Source organism: Lissotriton vulgaris, chromosome 7 (assembly GCF_964263255.1).
Source record: "Lissotriton vulgaris chromosome 7, aLisVul1.2, whole genome shotgun sequence".
NCBI classification, from domain to species: Eukaryota; Metazoa; Chordata; class Amphibia; order Caudata; family Salamandridae; genus Lissotriton; species Lissotriton vulgaris.
In genome coordinates, this window is record NC_141695.1 from 101,830,637 (window position 1) to 101,856,475 (window position 25,839).

A 25,839-nucleotide genomic window follows, 5' to 3' on the forward strand; every position below is an offset into this window, starting at 1 on the left:
TGTCTGACATCTAAGGCAGTACAGGTAGGGATGCCTTCCCATCGTCCAGAGAAGATTTCTCCCTCCCTTTTTGGAAAGTAGCTTCATTTTGGGTAGTTGTGACAATGTGGGTGTGTCTAGGAAGTGGAGTCTCCTCAAGAATAAGATCTGTGATTACGAAGGGGAGATATAATATTGATTAGTAAACTAATCTAAGTATTGGTTCCCTCTCTTGCTCCTAGACCTCAAACTTCTCTTGTTTCACAAACATCATGCCTCACCTTCAGCATCTCATAATACTGGCAGATGAGATTCACTGAAGCGTCCTTTTCATTTGTGGCTTGTAAAGTGGAACCTTTATATGCTCAATGTATTTATCTACAGCTGCTATTAGATAATGTGATTAAAAATAAGGCCTGAGAGGGGCGTGGCTTGGACGCCGAGGAAGATGGCGGTTTGAAGCGTCTCTCCTCCCGCCACGAGCGTCTTTATCTAAAATTGGAACACTTTTCCATGCCAGCAGCGGGGATGTGACTGAGGATTTGTGCATCGAATCACTCCCCGACCATGATGAGCTGATTTTCGTGCCCGGAGCTGCAGCGGTTCAAGAGCGGCACCGACTGAGGCTTCGGACTTTAATGGCGGCAGCGCGGCTGAGGGACGGACAGCGGAGCGCGAAGTAAGCTCTCACAGAGACACAGCGGAAAACCCGGCAGCGCAGGGAAAGCTGCAATAGGTGAGCGCGTTCACGGACATTAGCGCACGGGGGCAGACAGCCGACTTTTGCCGATAGAATGAGTGCAGTGGGATCGGCCATTCATAGACTTCACTGACCTTTACCAAGATGGCGGCCGCCACTCGGTAATGCCTGAGCACCGAAGCAAGGTCTCTTCCCACATTAACTTCACCCAAATAGACTGTTTTTGACGCCAGGCAAGCATTGCTAGTAGCCAATTAGACATGTGGGAAAGGATTTAGTTGCATATTCAGGACTTTCAGAGAGAGGTGATAATTGCTGCGCTGTGTGCCTGGAATGTATATCATTAACCTATAAAACCATTAACCCATAAAGCACTCTCTAATGATTCCGATGCACGTATTGATCAGGCTGTCTGATGTCCTGCGCATGGAAACCCAAGTCTGCTGAAGTGAACACCTGAATTGCTTGACATCAACCCACAGGGGGCTCCCTAATGTTCCAGTCTCATCTAACACCATGTGCACATGATAAATGAACAAATGGGTCGCTCTGCTCCTCGGATGCCTTCTGCGTAATGCTATTAATGTCAGTGATCTGGGTGCTGGCTGTCTAATCTCCTATTTAGGCTGGTGCTGTCTGCTTTGCGCTGCGTGAGTGCCGGAAGAGAGCCCTCAAGTTGCTGCCTAAACACCTAAGCATCCCAGAGAAGGTTACAATGGATACCAAAGATCAGGGAACCCTTAAGAGACTTAAATCGGACCACTCGAACCCGGGGTCACCAAACAAGCCAAAGAAAGTTACTCCGGATGCACTGGATATGATATTAAACAGGCTAGACGAGGTGAAGGACTTAGCCAAGGTCACTAAGGAGGAAGTGGTGGCAATCCGTCAAGATATCCGAGACACTAATGCGCGCCTAACAGAAACAGAATCCCGGATCAGTCGCCTGGAAGACATAGAGGTTAAAACCTCAACGGCCTTGAAACACCTCCACATCTCCTCTGAACAGACAACCAGACGACTAGCCGAGTTGGAGGACAGGAACAGGAGGGGGAACCTACGCATCTTTGGAATTCCGGAAGGATCAGAAGAATCAGAAGGTTCATGCATCAAGTTCTTGGAATCCTGGTTCACTAAAGCCACAAACATGACTTTTGCAAGTCCTCTGGAATTTGACAGAGCGCATAGAGTGCCAGGGAGAATCACTAAAACACAGAGAGGACCAAGACCCATCGTATGTAAACCCTTACGCTACCAACATGTGGAGCAAATCTTACCCTTCGTGAGAAAACACAATCATATTCTGTGGAAGGACACCAAGGTCTACATCTCTCAAGACTACAGTAAGGAGACCGTCGAAACAAGGAAGGCCTTCCTCGCCCTTCGTCCACATCTGTCAGTGAAGGGGTACCAATTTGGCTTTGTGGGCCCAGCAAAATACCGGGTGACGATACGAGGATCGTCTCACTACTTTACGGACCCAATGAAGCTCAAGCGCATGCTTGAGGACGTGGAAGAACGAGACATGGAGCGCGACATGGAAACTAATAACCCGGATGGTCTATCGGCCTCGGCTTCTGCTTCAGGATACAAGTGACCACGTTAGGTCTTATCATAAAGTTTTCTGTGCTCTGTTGTTATTAAAAGCCTGATGCGCTTATCTATTGCTGGGTTCCTACAGGATAGGTCTCAAGTTTACGGAAACCTCCCAACACTAGAAGCTCTATGATGTCCTGGAAGTCTCTTTACTTTGCCTTTCTGGTTCAAGCTGGCGTGGTCCAGCTGCTATTGATCTGACCCTCCTGACTAAAGCTGGCTAGCCTTGTTGGCTCCAATGAGACGATGGCCGGTGATATATAAATTGTAACGTGTTGTCTAACACCAGACTTTGGTACACTGTCAGGTTACTCGGAGTAGACCGGATTCGTTCTGGCAATACTGTGACTCTTTGATTACTGATTATTGATGTTCTACTGTTCTTTGCTTAGGTTATTCGCCACTGATGCGACGACTTAGATTTTACTAGCCATTTCGTGCCTTTGATGTGGGATATGACGCTATAATACCTTCCAATGGGCCATGATGTTGTATTCTCAAATTTCTGTTAGATAATCATAGTTTAGTGAGCACTCAGAAATTCTTCTGATTTACCAGGAATGTATAGTGAATGGGCGCTGTTGATCACATGTTGGTTTTGCTGCATCATTCCACCGTTCCACGGCTTGCATAGCCTTTTATATGCATTTTTCGTTATGTATTGTTGTTCCAATGTCTATACATGACTAAGTTTAGGCGGGGGGGTTACTGCGGTTTTCCTCACGTCGCCATGCTTCTGTATCACAATTGGGGTGGGTGGGGTGGGGCGTTGCGTGGGATTGGGCGGGATGGGTGCTGTGTTTTATGGTTTGTATTATTTTTCCTTCTTTCTCCTTCATTCTTCTTCTTTCTTTTTCCTCTCCTCTCCGTACCACTTCTTTCCTTTCTGATCTATCTCTTTGCTCTTGATTGGACAAGTGGCATCATGCATATGATGTGTTTGTATGTCTATACTCAGACCAGGCGCGCTATATCCTTGGGCACCCAAGTATCTGATTGTGGTTCTCGAATGTATTTCATCTTAAGTAGCAGAACAATATGTCCTTTACATGATGCGCCGAGTACTATGTTTTCCCTTGGCTCTCTTGGTACAACCATGACACATACACCGTTGTAAATGTCACATAGAACATTGTCCACTCCACTTGGTACAACCTCTCTTGATCAATTGAAAGTTTTATCCATGAATGTTAAGGGTCTGAATCAGCCCGTTAAAAAACAAAAGATATTAGACTATTTGCGGAGACAAAAGGGGGACATTGTTCTGCTGCAAGAAACCAAGTTGGATGCTAAACAATTCTACACCCTGCGCAACAAGTTTTATACAGAGGTTGTAGGATCTAGTGCACTCGGTAAAAAGAATGGGGTTCTGGTATTAATGTCAAAGAAGTCCAAGGTAGAGCTACTGTCATCCTCATCGGATGAAAAAGGTCGCTGGGTTACGGTGAAACTTACTAAGGATAACACGGAATTTTTTGTCACTAATGTTTACGCACCTAACACTAATGATTTAGAATTCTGGCAGGATTTAGTCAAGCAGATTGCAACGGTACCTGATACGGCGATACACATAATTGGGGGTGACTTTAATCTTCCGTTTGACCCGGCCTTAGATAGGGACTCTAAGTGTACATTCAAGCCAAACAAGTCACATAATGCCTTCATCAAACTATGCCAACAATTCCATTTAATTGATGCGTGGAGAATACAAAACCCCACTGATAGAGACTACACATTCTACTCTCCCCCTCACGACTCGTTCTCCCGTATTGACTACATTTTCATTACACAAAATGGCGTAGCAAGGATAGAGGATACTTCAATTGAGCCAAGGGTAATGTCGGACCATTCATGTATATATTTATCCATCAGTAACATTAAACCGTCCCCTAAACAAACGTCCTGGAGACTCAATGAAGAAATCCTGCACAAAGAACAGAATAGGACTAAAATTTTGGAGGCTATTAGATCTTATTTGGAGACTAATGTGAGAGGGGACACTTCAGAACTAGTGCGATGGGAGGCCTTGAAAAGTACAATAAGGGGGGTGTGCATCAAAATCCGTTCAGCAATGAATAGGGATTGTAATGCGAAGCTAGAAGGGTTGGAAGCTGAGATAGCTAATTTAGAGAACAAACACCAAATGACAAGGGACCAGGAAACGTTCAATATCATGACCCGCAGAAAATACGAATATAACAAGCTAGTGAGCGAAAGGGCGGGAGTGTGGCTGGATAGGAAGAGAAGGTTTAAGCTATGTGAGTCTAATAAAGCCGGTAAGAGTCTGGCAGCATATTTAAAATTTAAAGTACAAAAGAATGCTATTAATGTTATCAGGGACTCAGCGGGAGTCGCTCATTCGGACCCCCAAAAGATAACCGAGGTCTTTAAAGACTTCTATGAGGACCTATACGCTAAAAACGAGTTGGTTGTGGAGGACAAAATTCAGGAATATCTACAAGAATGTGTACTACCAAAGTTAAAGCCTGAGGAGCAACTCAGTCTGAATGGGCCGATCTTGGCTAATGAGGTGGAAAAAGCGATCAGGGGGTTAAAATGTGGGAAAGCACCAGGTCCGGACGGCTTCACGGCCAAATTTTATAAAAGTTTTGCAACGGACTTGGTTGATCCTCTTCTGAACCTCTTTCACGAATTTACGGAGTCAGGAGAAGTCAAAGGCACGTTGGCAGAGGCGACTATTGCAGTCCTGCCTAAGGACGGCAAAGACCCGTCACTTCCAAAGAACTACAGGCCGATTTCCCTGATTAACCTTGATTGTAAATTACTAGCCATGATCTTGTCAGCCCGTCTGCAAAAAGTCCTCCCTACCCTAGTACATCCGTCTCAAGCGGGTTTCTTAAAACATAGACTATCTAGTGATAACACTAGAGTACTGGCCCATGCTCTAGAAAAAGCGAAGCTTTTGACAACCCCCACGGTGGCAGTCACACTAGATGCGGAAAAAGCCTTCGACAAGGTGGATTGGTCCTACCTTGAGGCAGTGTTACGCAACTTCAACCTAGGAGAGACATTTACTAAACTCGTAATGGCTTTGTATGCCGGCCCTACTGCTAAGGTCAGAGCGGGCGGCTCCTTCTCTTCCTCTTTCTGCCTAAAACAAGGGACGAGACAAGGCTGCCAACTATCGCCTTCTCTGTTCTTATTGGCAATAGAACCCTTTTTGTGGCATATCAGACACAATGAAGCCATTGCTGGGGTTCCATTTGGCGATTGCACTGTAAAACTGACTGCATACGCCGACGATGTCCTGATCTTGACGGAAAAAGCTGACGAGGCTATCCCGGCCTTGATGGACACAATTGAGGGGTTCTCTAGAGTCTCAGGATATAAATTAAACAAGGATAAAACAGAGGTGAAGTTACTAAACAACATCGGGGATAAAGGAATTCTGGGAGCATCTGGCCTTACCTGGCAACCGAAAGCTTTCAAATATTTGGGCCTAGACTTTGAGAAGGACTTGATTACGACTCTGAAGGTAAATGAAGACTCAACATTAAAAAAGATATCCACTTTGCTAGACAGCTGGTCACCAAAATTTTTGTCCTGGTGGGGTAGGGTTGAGACTCTAAAAATGATGTGCACGCCTCTAGTTAACTACCTGGCTAGCATGCTCCCCATGACTTTCTCAGACGAATTTATTAAGAAGGTAGACAAGCTGTTCGGAGAGTTCCTATGGCGAGGGAAAAAAGCCAGGATATCACTCAGAAAGCTGCAACTAGCAAAAGATAAAGGCGGCCTGGGCCTGCCCTCGTTTAGGAACTACCAAACGGCTTTCCTCTGTAAGCAAGGGGCCCTTTGGCTGGTTGAAGATACATCCTACACTCCAGTATGGCTAACTATTGAGCGGTCGCTAATGGCAGATGCACCCCTCTCGTCTCTCCTCACCATGGATCTGGCCCATATACCTCACTCTAAATACATCCTTCTAAATACCAGAAGAGCACTTCTCCGACTTGACCAGTACCATAAGACTGCTCTGGTGTTTAAGAGATCCACCCTACTCTCACTATGGCATAACCCTAAGATCCGGATAGAAGGGAAAACCCTTTACTGGGAAATGTGGGCTGGGAAAGGTATACACATAGTAAATGACCTCTATGATAATGGCAGACCCCTGCCCTTTTCGACATTGCAAGAAAAGTTTAGCTTACCACCCATAGAATTTTACCAGTTCCTAAAACTGAAGGCCGCTATCTCCAAATGCCCCCTCAGTACAGACTTACCCTGGCTTGTGACCCGGCTACGAATACTATACCATGCTGACCATTTTGTATCAAGAATATATAAATTGCTCCTCCCCCTACCCAAGAAACCACATAGGCTGACCGAAAGTAAGTGGGAATCCGAACCTAATTAAACAGGCATTGCATTAGACTGGGAGGTGATACACAACACTGCACTGACAAACAAGATATCCCCGATCCTATGTCAAACGAAATATATGCTGTTAAATAGAGTGTTCTGGACCCCCCAGAGATTGTTTAAATGTAAACTGAGGGATACGCCTACCTGTTGGAACTGCCAAGAAGCTCCTGGTGACTTGGCACACATGTTTTTTCATTGTTCCCTATTGCGATCATTTTGGAGTAAAATATTTACATACATTCAACAGGTGCTTGGAATCACGCCTGTCCAGGAATTCATATATGTCATTTTAGGTCCTCTGGAAACACAACTGCCGGACATTCATGACAGACAATTGCTTGATATTATGCTGACATTGGCATGCAAGGTCATTCTTTACAAATGGAAAAATTTTGATGAAGTCAACTTCAAAATGTGGCTGGAATGGCTTTCATTTCTAAGAGGGGCTGATAATCCTGCACTACAGTCAGCCACTTGGAAGCCTTCGAACAAAAAACTCTGGACATCCCTGGATGCGTCATCCTCCCACTTTGAACCACCATGATATGCATCTCAACACTCGGCTTTACTAGACAGTATCTAGGTGGAATTTGAGGTGTTTGCTTTTGTTTTTGTATACTTACTGTATATTCTCTGCTACACACACAGTGTGCCAAGTCTGGATAAACCAACTACTATTGCCCTATGGATACGCCTGTCCTCTCTCTTCTCACCTCTTTTTTCTCTTCTCCTCTATCTTTTCTCTCCTCTCCCTCTCTTTCCCTCTCTCCCTTTTTTTATCTTCTCCCCTTGATTTGCTTTTTGATTATTGTAAGTGTCATGATACCAAGAATTTGCTCATTTGTACCTTTAAAGATTTATTGTATTGTCTTTATTTTTATCCTTATTCTTCAATAAAAAAGATTTGAAATAAAAAAAATAAAAAAATAAAAAATAAGGCCTGAGAAACCTGAGATTTTTTGAGCAGATCAATGAGAACATGATTTTAGGCCTGTAGCGCGAGAGGTAAGAAACAGGATTTTATATACACATTTTTTTAAAGAAACTCTCACAAAGCATTCATCCAGATGATAGTACGTCGTTTTTTAGGTCGAGCCTATAGTGGTAAGGCACATGCGCTGCTCGCTTTGCGAGGCATGCAGTAAATAGTATGGATTGGAAGCTCCGCCCACTCTCCGCCCATCATTTTCATTGGCTTTTGTCTTTGTCCTTTCTAAATGCTGCCTTCTGGTTGATTTATAGGCTGTTAGTCCCTCCTTAAGACGGCCATGTTGGCATGTTTATCATTCCATGGCTACTGGCCCCTTTACCTCGAGTGTTGCATGGTACTTGTTATTTACAATTGTGAGCACTAATTTTCCGTCGCGTCCAGAGCTGAGGGATACAAAAGGGCTCCTCAAGTTACCCCAAGTGACTGGTCAGCTCGTTGACGGTATCTTGCACTCTCTGTCCACGCCCCTATGCAAGGCTTGGCGCATGCAAAGTGTGTGCCGTGATGGGCAATTAGGAAACAGAGTGTGTCTGGAAAAGAGGCTTAGAAGAGACTGTCTCCGAGGCTGATGACAACACCTTTGAGTGACTTGTCAGGCCGTTGGTGGCCACAACGGCTCGCTGCACTCGTCTCGCTCTCTCTCAGTTACACCCGCACTATGCACAACACATAGTATGTGTCCAGAATGGAGCGAAAGGAAGCAGCTGCCACCGAGTCTGGTCACTTTCACTCAGTATAACCCACTGCTCACCATGGCACACATACTGCGCAGTAATATCAGGGTGTGCATAGGGAATGGGGGGCTAGGAAAGGGCTGTCACTGAGGCTGTCGAAGACATGTCTTGAGTATCTTGTCAGATCGATGTGGTCACTTGCACTCTCTGTACATGTGTGTCGCCGGAACGGGGGGTTAGAAAGGGCTGTCACCAAGGTTAGTGAAGCCATATCTCCAGTTGCTTGCAGTTTGTTATGTGAGTCCCTTTCTCTCTCAATCCGCGTGTGCCAGTCACCAGGCCTAGCACGAGCACTGCGCAATAATGAATAAGCGAAACAGCCAGTGTTCGGGAGGTGGGGCAAAGGTGGTGCTGTCTGCGAGGCTGATGAAGACACCTCTTCGGCCCCACATTAGTTAGCCTGTTGGAGGTCTCCTGCTCTCTAAGGACACACCTCTCTCGAGGTGTGGCACACACTGCGCAGTAATGGAGAAGCAGGGAACTGGGTGCGTTGGGTGGAGGGGTGAGTGGCGCGTCCCTAAGGCTGGCGAGATATCTCTTCGAGTTACTTTGAGGAGATGGGGCACAGCATCCTTTGTGTTGGACTGGGACATCGGCACAGAGTGAAGGAACTCAGTGTCACGGAATCCTCCATTTCCGCTACGATCTCACTGCATCAGTACCAGCGAGCTGAGGGGTCTAGACCGCACCCTTTCCAAAGATGTGCAGAACACAAACTGCGAACGGCGTTTCACATTACTGCACACTTGTCTCACTTTTTCATTGCATTTTAGGATGGGCAACTACAAGTTCTTAAAAGCTCTTGTGCATGTGTAAGGAAGATCAGATCATGTTACTAAGATATAACAAGTATTTGCAATGCAATAGGTCTCGTATTTACAAGAGTTTGAGCTATTGACATTGCAAATAACAATGCCTTTTATTTTTCTTTCATTTTTAAAACATAAAAAAAGCTTGTCATTTACAATGCCAATAGCTTAAACTCACATAAATGTGAGACCTATTGCACTGCAAATGCTTGTTTTTTATTGTTTTCAGCATAAACCATAACAGTTATAATCATAAAACAAAAAATATCATTAATAAAAAATGAAAATATACTTTAAAAAGGTACGGTTATAAGCCATGCACATCACCTATTTTATAAATTTAGATTACAAATTAAAGTGCAAATCCAGTGACAGAAAATGTAGCATAACAAGACTATCCCTAGTCTATGGCCTGAACTGATCTCCTCATCATGATCCAGGCTGCTCATTGGTATCTTGGAGCCGCCATATAAATCAGGGGGATATTGCCCTGTAGCAAAGTGCAAGTGCATTATTACATGTTGTAGAGAGCAATTTAAAAGCCGCCAAAAGCCATTCATGGCGCAGATTGTGAGTTTTAGTGCAAAATAGTAAAAAATTTAGTAGGGTGTCGCGCCCACCACTCTCACAATCATAACGTTCAGTAATAGCTCGGTTAGTAAACTATGTTGAGACAGGGCTCTGACCCCCCCTCCCCCACCATATGAGCTTTATAGAAGGATCGCCAGCTGTGAAGCATGAAGATTATGTGCATGAAGTACCTGTTTCCACTTTAAACTGGAAATAAATCCTTGAATTTCAAGCTAGCATCAGTAGTTGTTGAGTCTGGGTTGGGACAAAAGCAACTATACCCCAGATCGACCAAAGTTCTTTTCACATAATGTGCCCATGCTTTATTGAACAGCTTGTGAAGTAGAATCATTTCAAATTACGCTTTTAGGTAAATTCATCCAGGATTATTTCTATTCAGTCGAATCAGCGTTAGGAATGACTTCTGATGCTGGAGAAATTCAAAGCTTCAAAACAGTGAGATCAGCAGAATCCTGGGCCCAAGCTTTAACAATACTCTTAAAAAAACTCTCCGTTACTCGCTCTGTTTATGGTCGCTGAGGTATATTCTTATAGTTCAGCGCCGTATGTCTGAGATGCTACTGTTTCTGCCTCTACACTTGTAGGATTATAACACTTGCAGCCGTTCCGGGCTTGTTTTTAAATCCGAGGATGGCTTTTGATATGTGTTTCAGGATAGTTGCAGCCTTGTGAATTTGGTTATTCCAATTCAATTGATGATTAAAGAAGATGCTCAAATAGTCGTATGATATGACAGTATCAACAAATTGCCCACTAACTCCTGGAGACCTCTTGAGAGGGTGTGAAGGATACATTGCCATGATCTTTGTTTTTGCAGGATTGAATTGGAGATCATTCTCCTCACAAAACCTCTGAATGTTGGCTAACAATTTATGTTTTTTTGTAATGTTTGTAACAAAATAACTGCATCCTCACTGTTGGACTTGGCCCGTCTGACAGGTTCACCCCTAAACTTGTTGCTTTTAATGATGACCTGGTGATGGCGATTTTTGAGTTCTGCGCACTTTCACTGTGTCCCAGTGGAAAGTGCGTGCGCACTCTTGAGTGCATGTGGTGAGGTTGGCCTGCCCTCCCATAGGAATGCATGGGGAATGTCGGTGTCCCTGGTAGTTCCTGATGCATGAGGCGTGCATGCTCGAGTTTGGTATGTGCGAACCTGTGAGAGTGAATGCTGCGCAATGGTATGTGCGGCGTGTATGTGTCTAGTGGGGAAGTGCCATTTCTAGACATGGCAGTACGTGTGTTGTGAAGGTGCTGGCGTGAGATTGGCTGGAGCTGGCTGGGATGCCAGGCTCCATGAGTCACGATGGGTCTGCCCGGTGGTGAGTGTGGAGATTAGCATGCTGATGGCTGGGGAGGAGTGCACCTTTGTCCTGAATGAGGCTGGGTTTTCCCCACACAATGCTGGCTCCGCCCCCTGTGGTGCGACTGATGACCCTAGTCCTGCTAGTGAATGAAAAGGGTGATTGAGCACATCAGGGGTGCTCCAAAATCAGCTGTGACTGGTTTCTCCCCCACCCTGCAAAAAGACAAAGAAATGTGGTGTATAAAAATGGGGCTGTGTCCCCACAGAGGTTGTTCTGTTCCAGGATACTGAGGGGGCTGCTGCTGTTGCTGGGGCCAGGAGGACTGCCACTTGGAGTGTCTCCCTGCCTGGAGACCCAGTGAGCTGGCTCTGGGCCCAGCCTTGTCCCCCTGCCTGCCTCCAGACCTGGCTGGAGCTTTGTTTTTACCCCTAGCGCATGGGAGCGCTTTATTGCCCTTATAGCGCTTGGGAGCGCTTTGTTGCAGGAGGCCGGTGCCCACCCGGCAGTGGCCGCAGGATTCGCCTCCCTAGCGCTTGAGAGCGCTGTATTTGCCGTGGAAGCGCTTGGGAGCGCTTGGTGCTCCAAGCCGGTGCCCACCCGGCATTTGCCACAAATTGCCGCGGATTTCCCTTTGTAGCGAGTGTCATCTTGCTTTACATTTAAATTCTGGAGGGAGCCTACCCCTCGTGTGTCCCCCCGCAGCACCGCCGCAGCCCAGGACAAACCAAACATCGCCGCCGGCCCGCGACCAGGAAGTCAGGCAGGCCGGGCGGGACAACCGGAAAACGGATGTAGGAGGGTGGGAGCCTACCCCGCCTCCCACAGAAGAAGTCGCGGCTGCACGAGCACCGGGGCAGGCAGGAGTCTACTCTGCGCCCCGGTGCACTCGCCCAGGAGAGAGAGAAGCCTTCTGTCCAGCAGCGGGGCCTCCGTGGTGTGGGGAGAGCCTCGAAGCTGCCGAGGATTGGGAATGAGCCTGGAGACCCAGGGAGCGCCTGCCAGAGACCGGTGAGTGGGGCTCTGAGTGAGGCGGTTGGGGGGTGTGTCGGGCACGCTTTTGGTGCCGCCCCCGTGACTTGGGCCCCCTTCTCCCTTCCCGCTGAGCAGTGACCAGCATCAGCACCTAGGGCCTGGTAGTTGTAGAGCCACGAGGGCTCTAGAGGGGCATTTCTTTCTTTATCAAGCCACGGAGGCTCCAGGCGGCATTGTGGTGCCACGAGTCCCCCAGGAGGGGGGACTCCAGCTTTCAGCGGCATTTCTTGTTTGACGAACCAGAGAGGCTCATGGGGGCACATTTATTTCTGAGAGCCCAGAGAGGCTCAAAAAGGTGCCACAGTTTTTGGCAGAGCCACGAAGGCTCTACGGGGCAATCAGTGTTCAGAGCCCCAAGAGGCTCACGCCGCACCTTTGGTTCTTTAAGAGCCCAGAGAGGCTCAAGGGGCATTTATTGATTTCGAGTCCCCGTAGGGGACACTCCAACATTGGTGGCCCATTTGCTCGAGCCCAGAGAGGCTCAAGGGGATAGTGTAATTGTTCAGAGCCTGGGAGGCTTCCACGTGGCCCCCTCCATGTCTACACAGCTGCCCAGAACTTTGTGGGCAGCTGCCACGTTTAGGCCCCTGACATTGGGACACAGGGCGTCTTAGCCCCCACAAGGCCAGTTGGCCTATGGACAGTCACAGGTGGTGACTTATGTGAGTTTGGCGCAATTGTTCTTTTGCAGCACCTCTGAATGTGTTTTTATACGTCATGTGCCTTGTTCTTACACCTCTGAATGTGTTGTTGATGCATCATGTGTTATGTTACTATGCTTATATTCCTACAGGTACTGTGATACTTAGGTGGTTGTTCTTGCTAGTACAGGTGGTGCTAGTGAGGTCCTGGTTCCCTGTGTGACCTGTTCCTAAGGTGGTTAGGATTGCGTAGGTGGTACTTAACCTTTACCAGTAGTTACTGGATATGTGCTTTATGTTCTATTTTGTGCTACAGTGATTTATATTCCATGTTCTAAGTGCTAATTCTACCTAGTGCTAAGTTCTAAAAGTGCTGATTCCTGACAGTGGTCCATGTGGCCCTGTCTTGTACATATCCCTTGTAAATTCTGCCTGTGCCTGTTGTCACATTGTAAAGTGTGTATTTTATCTAATGTGTTTTGGTATAATACAAAGGCTATTTTTATATATAATCTTGTGTGGAGTTTCCTTTGTGGTGGTCCTTGGGTGTTGTTGCTGGGGTGCGTGCGCAAATACTTAACTCACATCGCCTCCAAGTTTAGCCTTGCTGCTCGCGCCACGTTACCTAGAGGGTGAGCAGGGGTTATCTTGGCGTATAACTCCCTTGCCCTGACTTAGGAGTGGTGGTTTCTGACTGACTTTGGCGCAAGCCCTGGCCAGCCAGGGATTCCATTTCTAACATTGGCAGCAGCGGTAAGGATACGGATTTGTGTTTGCGTTGTACCACAGTGGCAACTGGCCGCACTACAAAACTCTGCATTTTAAATGACCACATTTTGGGGATTATTGTTTTTCTGAAGTTCCATATTTCTTCTCCTGAAGGTATCATTGTGCAATTGTGTCCAGTACATTTGTCCCCCGCCCTGCGCCCAGAGTTTGGTACCTGTGTCATGTGTGGTCAGGTTGAGGAATCAGGGGTGGTAGAAACTGCCTTACTGGTCCGAGGGGAGGGTTGTGTGTGGAGGAATGGTGTGTGGCACTAGACAAGTGAGTGTGAGTTCTCTGGGATAGAGAGCTTGCTGATACCTTTGTGAATTGTGTACTCCTGTGTTTAGATCAGACCCCTAGGTTCCCTGTGTAATCTTTTCTCAGAACGTCCTGCCAAGATGGAGCCTGTTTTTGATCTCAGTGATCTAGTTTGGTACAATATGCAGGAGTTTGAAAGGTTCTGTAGAGAGAGAGACATAGGGGTGGATGGGTCACATACTAAGTACGAACTTAGGAACCACCTGGTCCAATGGTGTAAGGAACAAAGGGATCTTGAGCGCGGTGAGGAAAGGGCCCGGACCTCACACCAGGAGGGTGGTGGGTCTATGGGGAGCCCTGAAGATTCAGAAGAGGAGGGAGAAGATGTCAGTACCTGGATGCCAGTAGAGGACAAAGACCCCATAGGTAGGGAGTCCATTGCTGGGTCCAGCGTAGGAGGCAGCGCTTCTTCCCTTTCCCTGTCCCCAGAGGAGCTGGAAGATAGGAGGAGAGAAAGGGAGCACCAGCTGGCTTTAGAAAAGCTCAGGCTAGAGCATGCCCAGGCTATGGCGCAGCTAGAGGTTAAGAAGCAACAGCTATAGACTGAGAGGGTCTTAGCGCAGGTGAGGATAGAGGCTGAGATTGCCTTGGCCAGGGAGAAGATAGCCCTAGAAGGTAGACTATCCCCTGCGCGTAATTGTGATTTTCTGGATTCCCCAGGGAGGGTTGAGTCCAGTGGTGGCAGCTATATAGAGCCCAGTGCAGGATGTCCCACCCCCAGTTCCCACAGTCTGGTACCTGTTTCCCTAGAAGAGGAGTATTAGGTTGAAGTTCAGAGACAGTAGGAAAGTGTCTCACCAGTCTTGGGGGGACTTTTCAGGGGACTGTCAGTGTGCACTGATTGAGTGGTGAGAGGTTCCCACGGGACCTGATTTTGACAAACTGTTTGATCTTATTCTCAAGGAACAGTTGCTCAGTCGTTGTGGGCCAGAGTTGCGGCAACACCTGTTGAGGTTGGAGACCTTTGATCCTTGGGAGCTTGCTAAGGAAGCAGACAGATTGGAAAGTGCCAGAGGTTCTCTAGAGTCATTGGTGAGTGACTCCAAAAGTAGTGGTTCAGGTATCCTCCAGCCCAGCATGGTGGAGGAGGCTCAGTGTAGCCCAGCTAGGTCCCAGGATAGCGAGGAGGGTGTAGGGACTCACTGCCTGGCTCAGTGGAACAGGAGTGAGAGGGAGACCGAGGGTCCCCAGACGCCCGAAGCCCTGCCTCAGGACTTGGATGGTTTCTTGAGGGAACACCAGGTTGGGGACCTAGGCTGTCCTGGTAGTCCATTTGAGGAAGATCTCCTATTGTCTAGGGAACCTGGAGCATCTGTAACTAGAGCTCCAGGGGTTCCAGTGTCCGGCAGTGCTACTCCAGGAGGGAGTGCACAGAAGTCCGAAGTGAGGAGTGATTGGGGGATGAGTTTCCCAGTGGATGCACCAGTGGACCAGGGACTAACCAGTTGGGCTAGATCTTCTTGGGGGGACCCAGGTGGTGCCACTTCTGGTCTGGGGGATCTTCCCGCACTGTCAGGTAGACAGGGGATGAGAGATCTGCACCAGACAGACAGTCACACAACATATGTGTCATTTGTTAGCCTCAGGGGCATGGTGTGTGAGTCCCCAGAAGTCCTGGAGTGCCAGGCAATCGTTCCACCAAAGGTTTTAGACCAGAGGTTGGGAGGCCAGGTTCAGGATCAGCCTGACCTGAAGGGTAGGACGACTGCAACCAGTGTCCTGATCGGGTCTTCTGCCAGAGGAACCTCTCTAGTTGGGAGAGGGCAGACCTCTGGAAGGGGGTGAAGAGGGTGGGAGAGCCCACCTCTGACCCCAGTGCAACCTGAGGAGTTAAACCCTGGGTTGGAGTGGTGTTGTAAGGGTACCCCTCGCAGGAGGAGGAGGAACTCTAGAAGAAGAGGTAGGGGGATGAGAGCCTTCCCTGATACTCCTGGTCCGCCTGAGGGTGTAGACCCTAGGCTGGAGAACCAGTGGCAGTCTAGTCCTGTCTTGCAGACAGGAAGAGTGGAGAATGGCTACTATGTGCCATGGGTTACTACCCCCTTCTCTGCGAATAGGCAAGGACCGGTGGCACCTGGGTGGCCCAGGGCCTGGTCCTGGCCGTGGACAGCTCGGGAGTACCAGTGGGGTAGCCCAGTTGGTCCAGACAGTGTTTTGAGAAGGAATCCCATGGGTTCACCATTGCGTAGAACAGGAGGGTGTCCCTGCAGTTGCGGGTCCGCGTCCATGCTCTATCGCCCCAAGCAGGGAAGTCCATCACGGTGGTGATTGGTCTCCCCTGCGTTTTGGCTGAAAGGGGGTTGTGTCAGACTTGGCCCTTCTGGCAGGTTCACCCCTAAACTTTTTGCTTTTAATGTTGACCTGGTGATGGTGATTTTTGAGTTCTGCACACTTTCACTGTGTCCCAGTGGAAAGTGCGTGCGCACTCTGAGTGCATGTGGTGAGGTTGGCCTGCCCTCCCATAGGAATGCATGGGGAATGTCAGTGTCCCTGGTAGTTCCTGATGCATGAGGCGTGCATGCTCAAGTTTGGTATGTGCGAACTCGTGAGAGTGAATGCTGCGCAATGGTATGTGCGGCCTGTATGTGTCTAGTGGGGAAGTGCCATTTCTAGACATGGCTGTACGTGTGCTGTGAAGGTGCTGGCGTGTTATTGGCTGGAGCTGGCTAGGATTCCAGGCTCCAGGAGTCATGATGGGTCAGCCCGGTGGTGAGTGTGGAGATTAGCATGCTGATGGCTGGGGAGGAGTGCACCTGTGTCCTGAATGAGGCTGGGTTTTCCCCACACAATGCTGGCTCCGCCCCCTGTGGTGCGACTGATGACCCTAGTCCTGCCAGTGAATGAAAAGGGTGATTGAGCACATCAAGGGTGCTCCAAAACCAGCTGCTACTGGTTTCTCCCCCACCCTGCACAAAGACAAAGGAATGTGGTGTATAAAAATGGGGCTGTGTCCCCACAGAGGTTGTTCTGTTCCAGGATCCTGAGGGGGCTGCTGCTGTTGCTGGGGCAAGGAGGACCACCACTTGGAGTGTCTCCCTGCCTGGAGACCCAGTGAGCTGGCTCTGGGCCCAGCCTTGCCCCCCTGCCTGCCTCCAGACCTGGCTGGAGCTTTGTCTTTACCCCTAGCGCATAGGAGCACTTTATTGCCCTTATAGCGCTTGGGAGCGCTTTGTTGCAGGAGGCCGGTGCCCACCCGGCATTGGCCACAGGATTCGCCTCCCTAGTGCTTGAGAGCGCTGTATTTGCCGTGGAAGCGCTTGGGAGCGCTTGGTGCTCCAAGCTGGTGCCCACCCGGCATTTGCCCCAAATTGCCGAGGATTTCCCTTTGTAGCGAGTGTCACCTCGCTTTACATTTAAATTCTGGAGGGAGCCTACCCCTTGTGTGTCCCCCTGTAGCATGGCCGCAGCCCGGGACAAACCGAACATCACCGCCGGCCCGCGACCAGGAAGTCAGGCAGGCCGGGCGGGACAACTGGAAACCGGATGTAGGAGGGCGGGAGCCTATCCCGCCTCCCACAGAAGAAGTTGCGGCTGCACGAGCACCGGGGCAGGCAGGAGCCTACTCTGCGCCCCAGTGCACTCGCCCAGGAGAGAGGGAAGCCTTCTATCCAGCAGCAGGCCCCCGTGGTGTGGGGAGAGCCCCGCAGCTGCCGAGGATTGGGAAGGAGCCTGGAGACCCGGGGAGCGCCCGCCAGAGACCGGTGAGTGGGGCTCTGAGTGAAGCGGTTGGGGGGTGTGTCAGGCACGCTTTCGGTGCCGCCCCGTGACCTGGGCCCCCTTCTCCCTTCCCGCTGAACATTGACCAGCATCAGCCCCTGGGGCCTGGTAGTTGTAAAGCCACGAGGGCTCTAGAGGGGCATCCTTTCTTTATCAAGCCACGGAGGCTCCAGGCGGCATTGTGGTGCCACGAGTCCCCCAGGAGGGGGGACTCCAGCTTTCAGCGGCATTTCTTGTTTGACGAGCCAGAGAGGCTCGTGGGGTCACATTTATTTCTGAGAGCCCAGAGAGGCTCAAGAAGGCGCCACAGTTGTTTGTAGAGCCACGGAGGCTCTACGGGGCAATCAGTGTTCAGAGCCCCGAGAGGCTCATGCCGCACCTTTGGTTGTTTAAGAGCCCAGAGAGGCTCAAGGGGCATTTATTGATTTTGAGTACCCAGAGGGGGGACTCCAACGTTGGTGGCCCATTTGCTTGAGCCCAGAGAGGCTCAGGGGGACAGTGTAATTGTTCAGAGCCTGGGAGGCTCCCACGTGGTCACCTCATTGTCTACACAGCTGCCCAGCACTTCGTGGGCAGCTGCCACGTTTAGGCCCCTGACATTGGGACACAGGGCGTCCTAGCCCCCACAAGGCCAGTTGGCCTATGGACAGTCACAGGTGGTGACCTATGTGAGTTTGGCGCAATTGTTCTTTTGCGGCACCTCTGAATGTGTTTTTATACGTCATGTGCCTTGTTCTTACACCTCTGAATGTGTTGTTGATGCATCTTGTGTTATGTTACTATGCTTATACCCCTACAGGTACTGTGATACGTAGGTGGTTGTTCTTGCTAGTACAGGTGGTGCTAGTGAGGTCCTGGTTCCCTGCGTGACCTGTTCCTAAGGTGGTTAGGATTGCGTAGGTGGTACTTAACCTTTACCAGTAGTTACTGGTGGTGTGCTTTATGTTCTATTTTGTGCTACAGTGATTTATATTCCATGTTCTAAGTGCTAATTCTACCTAGTACTAAGTTCTAAAAGTGCTGATTCCTGACAGTGGTCAATGTGGCCCTGTCTTGTACATATCCCCTGTAGATTCTGCCTGTGCCTGTTGGCACATTGTAAAGTGTGTGTTTTATCTAATGTGTTTTGGTATAATACAAAGGCTATTTTTATATATAACCTTGTGTGGAGTTTCCTTTGTGGTGGGCCTTGGGTGTTGTTGCTGGGGTGCGTGCGCAAATACTTAACTCACATCGCCTCCAAGTTTAGCCTTGCTGCTCGCGCCACGTTACCTAGAGGGTGAGCAGGGGTTATCTTGGCGTGTAACTCCCTTGCCCTGACTTAGGAGTGGTGGTCTCTGACTGACTTTGGCGCAAGCCCTGGCCAGCCAGGGATTCCATTTCTAACACTCACCAAAGAGTTAATCAACTACATTTTAATTGCTCCCTTTCAGGACATCATTTTTCTCTTTTTCTAAATACCTCATAACTTCATTAAGGAAGAGGGAAAATAATATAGGTGTAAGCACATATCCGTGTTGAAGACCAGAGGGATAGAAAGGAAGTTGCTACATTCCCCTGCAGCTGCTTATCAAACACAAGCACTGTTATACACATGCTGATCTTTTAAGGCGTGAAGCAATGGTTACTCAATCTCGAAACGTTTGAGGGCTTTCCATACTTTTAGGCGTATCCACCAAATCAAAAGCAGGTTTAAGATCTATGAAAGACAGATAAAGCAGGGCCTTGTGTTATTTTGTATTTTTGACACAAATCATATGCCTTCTAATGGCTTGGTCAATGGTACTGATTCCTTTTACAGAAGCCCGTCTGGGTATCAATAAGGATAGAATTTTGATCCACCCAGGCATGCAACCTATAAATGCAGGGCACAATCTAGGATCTTTCCCATATCATTAAGGAGTGAAATAGGCCTGTAAAAACTTTTGATAGTAATTGTACTGTCAGATGTATAGGGTCTACTTTAGTGAGTTACATATGCTCTTCATAATTGTGACACAATATGAACATGTCAGGATTTCTTTTTTGCACCATAGGCATAATTGATCAATGCAGAAAATTATATTAAGTCTTGGGTTTTTAAAAACTTCTAAGAAATTCAACTGATTTTTCAATATTTCGAATTAGGGCTCTAGTGTCTCTTTCATTGACCCTCTGTAAAAGGTGCTGACTGCATGTTGACTGTTTCGATGGTTTTACTTCCCTTCTGCCCATGAATCTTTTCCGTAAAGTTTCTACTAGTTGAAATTTAAGATTGAACGTTGTATCTATTTATTTTCCACTTTTGTAACGAACATGGAATCACTCTAAATGTATAATTTAGTTGTCATATATGGACCCCACATGAAGCACTTGGAAGTTAGAATAAAATGCTGGTTTAACTCTAAACACACCTTACCGATGCAGACAAGGTCCTAGGGTAAATCAATCCAGATTAATTAATTGCCCCTCCATAGTAGATGTCCCTTATTGATGACAACTAATGACCTCTGCATAGGGTAATTAAGTAAAGTGTATAAATCGAAAGCATATTTACGATGAGTGTAATCATTTGCGGATAGCGATTGCTTTCTGTCCTGATTACTGTTTAAAAACCAGTTTCAGAGTTAGAGATCAAACATGTGAATCCAAATGTAATCTAATTTTGTGCTATGGATAGTGAACAAAATAGTGCTCTGTACGGGGCTATTGTGTGGGAATCTTCCACTCAGGGTCTTCAGTCCTCCTTCATTGAAGAGGTTGTGAATGGTTTGTAACCACAGCCATGATCTTTGTGGATACTTAAATTGAGATAGAATGTAGAAAAACTCATCTCTGTCCCCTAAAGGAGATCCCCTTTCCCTTCAATGAAGCAATGAAGAGGTAGGCGTTAGAGCCACCAGTTATCAACAATTTACCTTTGGATAGATCTGGGTAAAAGTGTCTGAACTTGCTTTTCTTATTTTAGGGAGAAGATGTTAATTAAACAATATTATTTTTCTAGTGTTAGATTAACATGCATTTACTGGTGTTTAATTAACAATAGTGTTTTTGAAGTAGAGTTGATGTATGTTGCTGTGTGTGCCAACTAGTAGTTGTAAATTACTCCATCACAGTTCTGATATAACTCCAGCATCACACATGGCTAACCACTGGTACTGAAACATCATCCCACAGAAATAATGGAGGTAGGGACTTGAAATAAAACTCCATTGGCAATAATAATGTTCAATTAAATTATTTATTTATTTATTATTGATTTAATATATTTAAATACATAAAAAATGTAATGCAACATAAGTTACCAGTGCTGTTGCATTGTTAACTTTTTTCTACATTTAAAACAAATGCATAAATGTTTTTTTCTGAAATATAAATTATATAATAATTTTCTACTACAATTATTTTCAATTTGCATTGATTATTATAGGTGATTTATTCAGTTAATTAAAAGCGATTATAAAAGGTTTTTTTATAATGAAACAATACATGTGTTATATTTTTAGATTTTTAAACATTATCTTTTATTTATGTACATTGTTACCTATTGTAAATAATGTCATTTAATTTACTATTATTTCCTATGTGGTTCTCTTTTAAGACCCTGGACTATTATTTTCTATGAGACGGTAGATCAGTGTGGTGCTGGACTTACTACTAGTTCTTTTCTGGCAATAGTGACTTAAACTTTTTTGGGATGTAGAGACATGTGAGTCTTCCCTTTTAAGTAAATTTGCACTTGGATTTTTTGCGTAGCCAAAAGTAGCAAAGGTTATTAGAAAATAACAAATGTAACATATTCCCAAGTGTAAGTAACTTTTTTGAATACACCCATTATTGGTTTCTTTTCTGGCTCTTGGCTAAGATTATTGCTATTTGTTAGCCCGTGCTTAAACTGAATGCAACAAAATTGTTCCTGATTTGAAACCTGCAGTACCGGGTTTAACTTCACAAACAAGAAAAACAACAGTTTGTTGAACTTCCTATCAAGGCCTCTCATAAGTAACGATTTTAAATGGCATACATGTCAGCACTTACCCCAAGCACCACATCCTATGAGAACCAGGACCGCAATTATAAGCAGAGCTCCACTGACCAATAGTATATGCCTGTGCCACTGGGGACATTCGGAATCAGCTGTAAAGTTGAAAGTTTAAGAAAATAAAAGTATATAATTAATTAACAAGTCTGCATAAAAAAGTAATCTTAGGTTATTACTTTAGGTACAGGTTCAACTAAGATACAGTCTGTGTAGAAAGTGAAGACGACAGAGAAGTAGCCTTTGATTGACCATATCCCATCTGTAACTATTATACTGCTGTAATTGGGATAGGTATTGACAGATGTGGTCCATGGACCACTGGGCTGAAGATCATTAAAGAAGGGTGTGTCCTCCACCACATATGTTCAACAAAGATGGAGGCCAACTATAGGAAATATGAATGGGATTTAGAGAGGTGATGCCTTGCACCCCTTTACCATATTATAGCTAGGGGAGGGCCAAACCTGGGGGGTTTTCACTGCGCAGAATTTCGCAGAGTTACATAAAAACATTGCAAAATTCCACAAAGTCCTGCCAAAGAGTGGCCATATGTATGTCATGGTGCTTGTGCTGAAATTGATTGTCAATAGCTAACCTTTCACTTGCTGGGGTAGGGCTCTCTCTCACAGTGCTTAGAGAGCTGACTGTGATTATGCGCTCTACAAATGACAATTACAATTACAATAGAGCAAGCAGCAATGAAAAATCAGCAAGAACATTACTACGCGGGACACAAGAGCACACAGCCATTTGAGTTGACTTTGCTGCTGCTCAAGTAGAAAATCCACTTGAGCAGCAACACATCAACTTGAGAAGCAGCCCTCTGAACACAACCGCTCAAGAACACCCGTGTTTTAAATGGCGTTAGAGGATGCCAAATCTCTATCACAGCTGCTCACATTTCTGGAGTCTCGCAGGAAATAATTCCACCATGTTGTGATGATTGGATTTTGGCTGGAACTGCGCATTACAAGAGTAACACAAAGTCGCCAAATTCTACACGCAGCTCTGGGTGAGTGAGTAAATGCATGAGGCTCATTCAATTTCTTGAAAATTTGGGAATTTTAAGACTTGTTGTTCACTTTCTGCTTAGTTAACACTGAAGCAGGCCTAGATGGCGTCCATTGCCAATGTGAAAGCTGGAGGTTGAAATCCCCATAAACAACAACATAAGTGGGGGTATACCCATCTATTATGTGTATTCACATCAAAAGAAGGGTTTGCTCTACTTTAATGCAGCCAACCACATCAAGAATGGTTTCCTAAAATGTTCTCAAGAATCTCTTTCTTATTCCTGTTGCCCGTATAATAGAATTGAAGAGTGACATATGGTTTGCGGCATATAAAGAAATGTTTATAAAGTAATTGTCTGTTATTGAATTCCTAAATAATACCTGACTGTGAAAAGCACCTTGGAAATAACGCTGAAAACACTGATTGTATCAGAATTTAAGAACCGTCCTTGGCTGAGGAAGAGAAACATTTTCTCTTTCAGTGTCATCAGTGCAGCATGAGACATCCATGTCTGTCCAAGACAGAAGTACTGCAATCAGCTGTAGGGCTGGTAATTACAAAGAAATACACACACATGAATCTACTGCCTTGACATAAATTTGCAGAACACTTTTAGAGTACAACGCTGAAAGATACTCATTTACAGCATTAGCCGGACCTTGCAAGAGGAAAGCAGCTGTGGTACTGCTGTGGTCGAATCCTTTCGAACAGGTTAACTGACAAACTCCTTTTACCCTTTTCCGAAGCAGAGGTTCTGCAATAATCAGGTGTGGGACCAATTTTGTATCCTTTGGACTAATGGGAAAGTAGTCAGTGGCAGACATTCCATACCTCAAAGAAAAGCTGTACCCTTAATGAAGGAAATGTATTGAACCTGTTATTCCGATCATCTAATCGTCTCTTCAACTTGTAAAGAACCATTTACACCCTTTGAAAATAATTGCCTGCTCCCATCATTTTTACAAGGAACTTGTGGCTTCATTTAGTGCTTGGTGATACAATTTAGACATCCTGGTCAAGTCAGCGGGGACTTTTCACTAAAGTTGCTCCCATCAATGCAGCGGGACAACTTTCAGCAAAACTGTTCATACCAGCTGAAATGCCATATCATGACACCAAGTGAACATTTTATTAATTTGCAGAAGCAATCTGCAAAAGCATTTGTATGTTTCTGAAAAACAAAAATGAAATGTTCATCATGTGCAGGTAGTTTTCTTCCAGCATATGGCTGAAGTTTCTCCTTATTTTTCTATTTGTGAAGACCATAGTTTGCACGTTGTTTGCGAAAAGGAGCAATGGTGTTGAAAAAAAGGCCATCACCTAAACAGGGGAGCCTTCTGACACAGTTGACTTGGTGGGCTTTTAGTGGAAGGTCCACAGGTAAAGAGTTTGCTATGGCAGAGCTAACTGAAGAAATGAAGATGTTCATCTGCTATTGAAATGAGATAGAGTAACCATGAGTGGCAGACAGGGTGTCCACGAATTTTTGGTGGCAGGTCTGCAATCACAGCACTTTAAATTAGGCCATTAATCGGCAAGAAATTGGTGAACCTTCAGCCTGCACCTGTAATATTGTTTAGAGTGCAAAACTCACTGATCTCAAAGGCTAGGCATGGACAGCTTACTCTGAGCACTAGTGGAAACATGACATACATCTCCATTCTTGAGACTTAGTTATGTCACCTTTAAAACAAAATGCTCAGTTGCCTTAGATGATATATAGTGCCAGAAGGCCATTTAAAAGAATGTAGGGCCTGATTGCGAGTTTGGCTGTGTTGCACCAGGTCTGCCTTACAGTCCCACTGCCAAACCTGTGAGTTTCTCGTGTCTGGCGGGCTTTTTTATGATGTTAACACGGCGGAGCCCATGAAAATGGGCACTGCAATGAGAACGCTAAAAACAGTACCTGCACGGCATGGACTATAAAGTACATGGCGTGCAGGAACTGGGGTGCAGGCCCATATGTTGTGCCTCTCTGAATGCACCTCATGGTGCTGAGGCACAGACAGAGCCCTGTACGGCCCCCTTTATGGCCTCACCACCTCAGTTTGCATGGAGGAGGAACCGCAGTGAAAACTGTGGCAGGGAGGAAACTCACAATATGATTGGTGTGACTGCGGTGGTCGAGCAAGCATATTGCAGCATCATGACTGCTGCAACACAACCATAGACTGGTGGTTCCCTAGCGGCTGTGGTAGGGCAATGACGGTCTGACAGCCCTAATTGTAATAGGGCGGTTGGAAGATCGCCACTGCCGCGCCTACCATAAGTCTGGCGTTCAATGGACCACCAGATTCGTAATTAGGCCCTTAGTGCTCTGTGTAGTTTGCTAGATGGAATATTGAGTATGGTTACTATAAAACTCTTCTCACTATAAAACCTCTAATGAATGAACTTAATACAAAAATAAGAAGAGAAGGTAGCAGAGCAGTGTGAGGCCTGCAGCAGTGTGAGGCCTGCAGCAGTGTGGGGCGTGCAGCAGTGTGTGGCACATCAGCATAGGAGAAAAGAAGAGAACAGGGAGCTAGAGAAGAAGGCGGGTGGAAGAGAGCACCAGATCATCTCGGAAGAAGTGAAGAGAACAGGGAGTTGGAGAAGGAGGTGGGTGGAAGAGAGCAGCATAACAGCACAGCAGAAGAGAACATGGAGTTAAAGAAGGAGGCGGGTGGACGAGAGCAGCAGATCAGCACAGGAGAAGAGAACAGGGAGTTAAAGTTGGAGGTTTGGTGGAAGAGAGCAGCAGATCAGCACAGGAGAAGAGAACAGAGAGTTTAGAGAAGGAGGTGAGGTGGAAGAGAGCAGTAGATCAGCAGTAGAGAACAGGGAGTTAAAGAAGGAGGCAGGGTGGAAGAGAGCTGCAGATAAGCAGAGGGAGAAAAGAAGAGAACAGGGAGTTAGAGAAGGAGGTGGGTGGAAGAGAGCAGCAGATCAGCACAGCAGAAGAGAACAGGGAGTTAAAGAAGGAGGTTTGGTGGAAGAGAGCAGCATAACAGCACAGCAGAAGAGACATGGAGTTAAAGAAGGCGGCGGGTGGAAGAGAGCAGCAGATCAGCACAGGAGAAGAGAACAGGGAGTTAAAGAAGGAGGTTTGGTGGCAGAGAGCAGCAGATCAGCACAGGAGAAGAGAATACGGAGTTAGAGAAGGAGGCGAGGTGGACGAGAGCAGCAGATCAGCAGAAGAGAACAGGGAGTTAAAGAAGGAGGCAGGGTGGAAGAGAGCAGCAGATAAGCAGAT

At 46.6% G+C, this 25,839-nt stretch overlaps 1 protein-coding gene across 1 annotated transcript in view; it reads right to left on the reverse strand.

Annotated features, from left to right (window-relative positions):
* The window catches only part of LOC147700910 (killer cell lectin-like receptor subfamily B member 1B allele A), a 439,368-nt gene that overhangs the window by 314,521 nt on the left and 99,008 nt on the right, over positions 1 to 25,839 (reverse strand). The window contains exon 2 of the mRNA XM_086928539.1: positions 21,587 to 21,685. Coding sequence (XP_086784665.1) covers positions 21,587 to 21,685 — 99 coding nt within the window. The remainder of the gene's footprint in view (positions 1 to 21,586; positions 21,686 to 25,839) is intronic.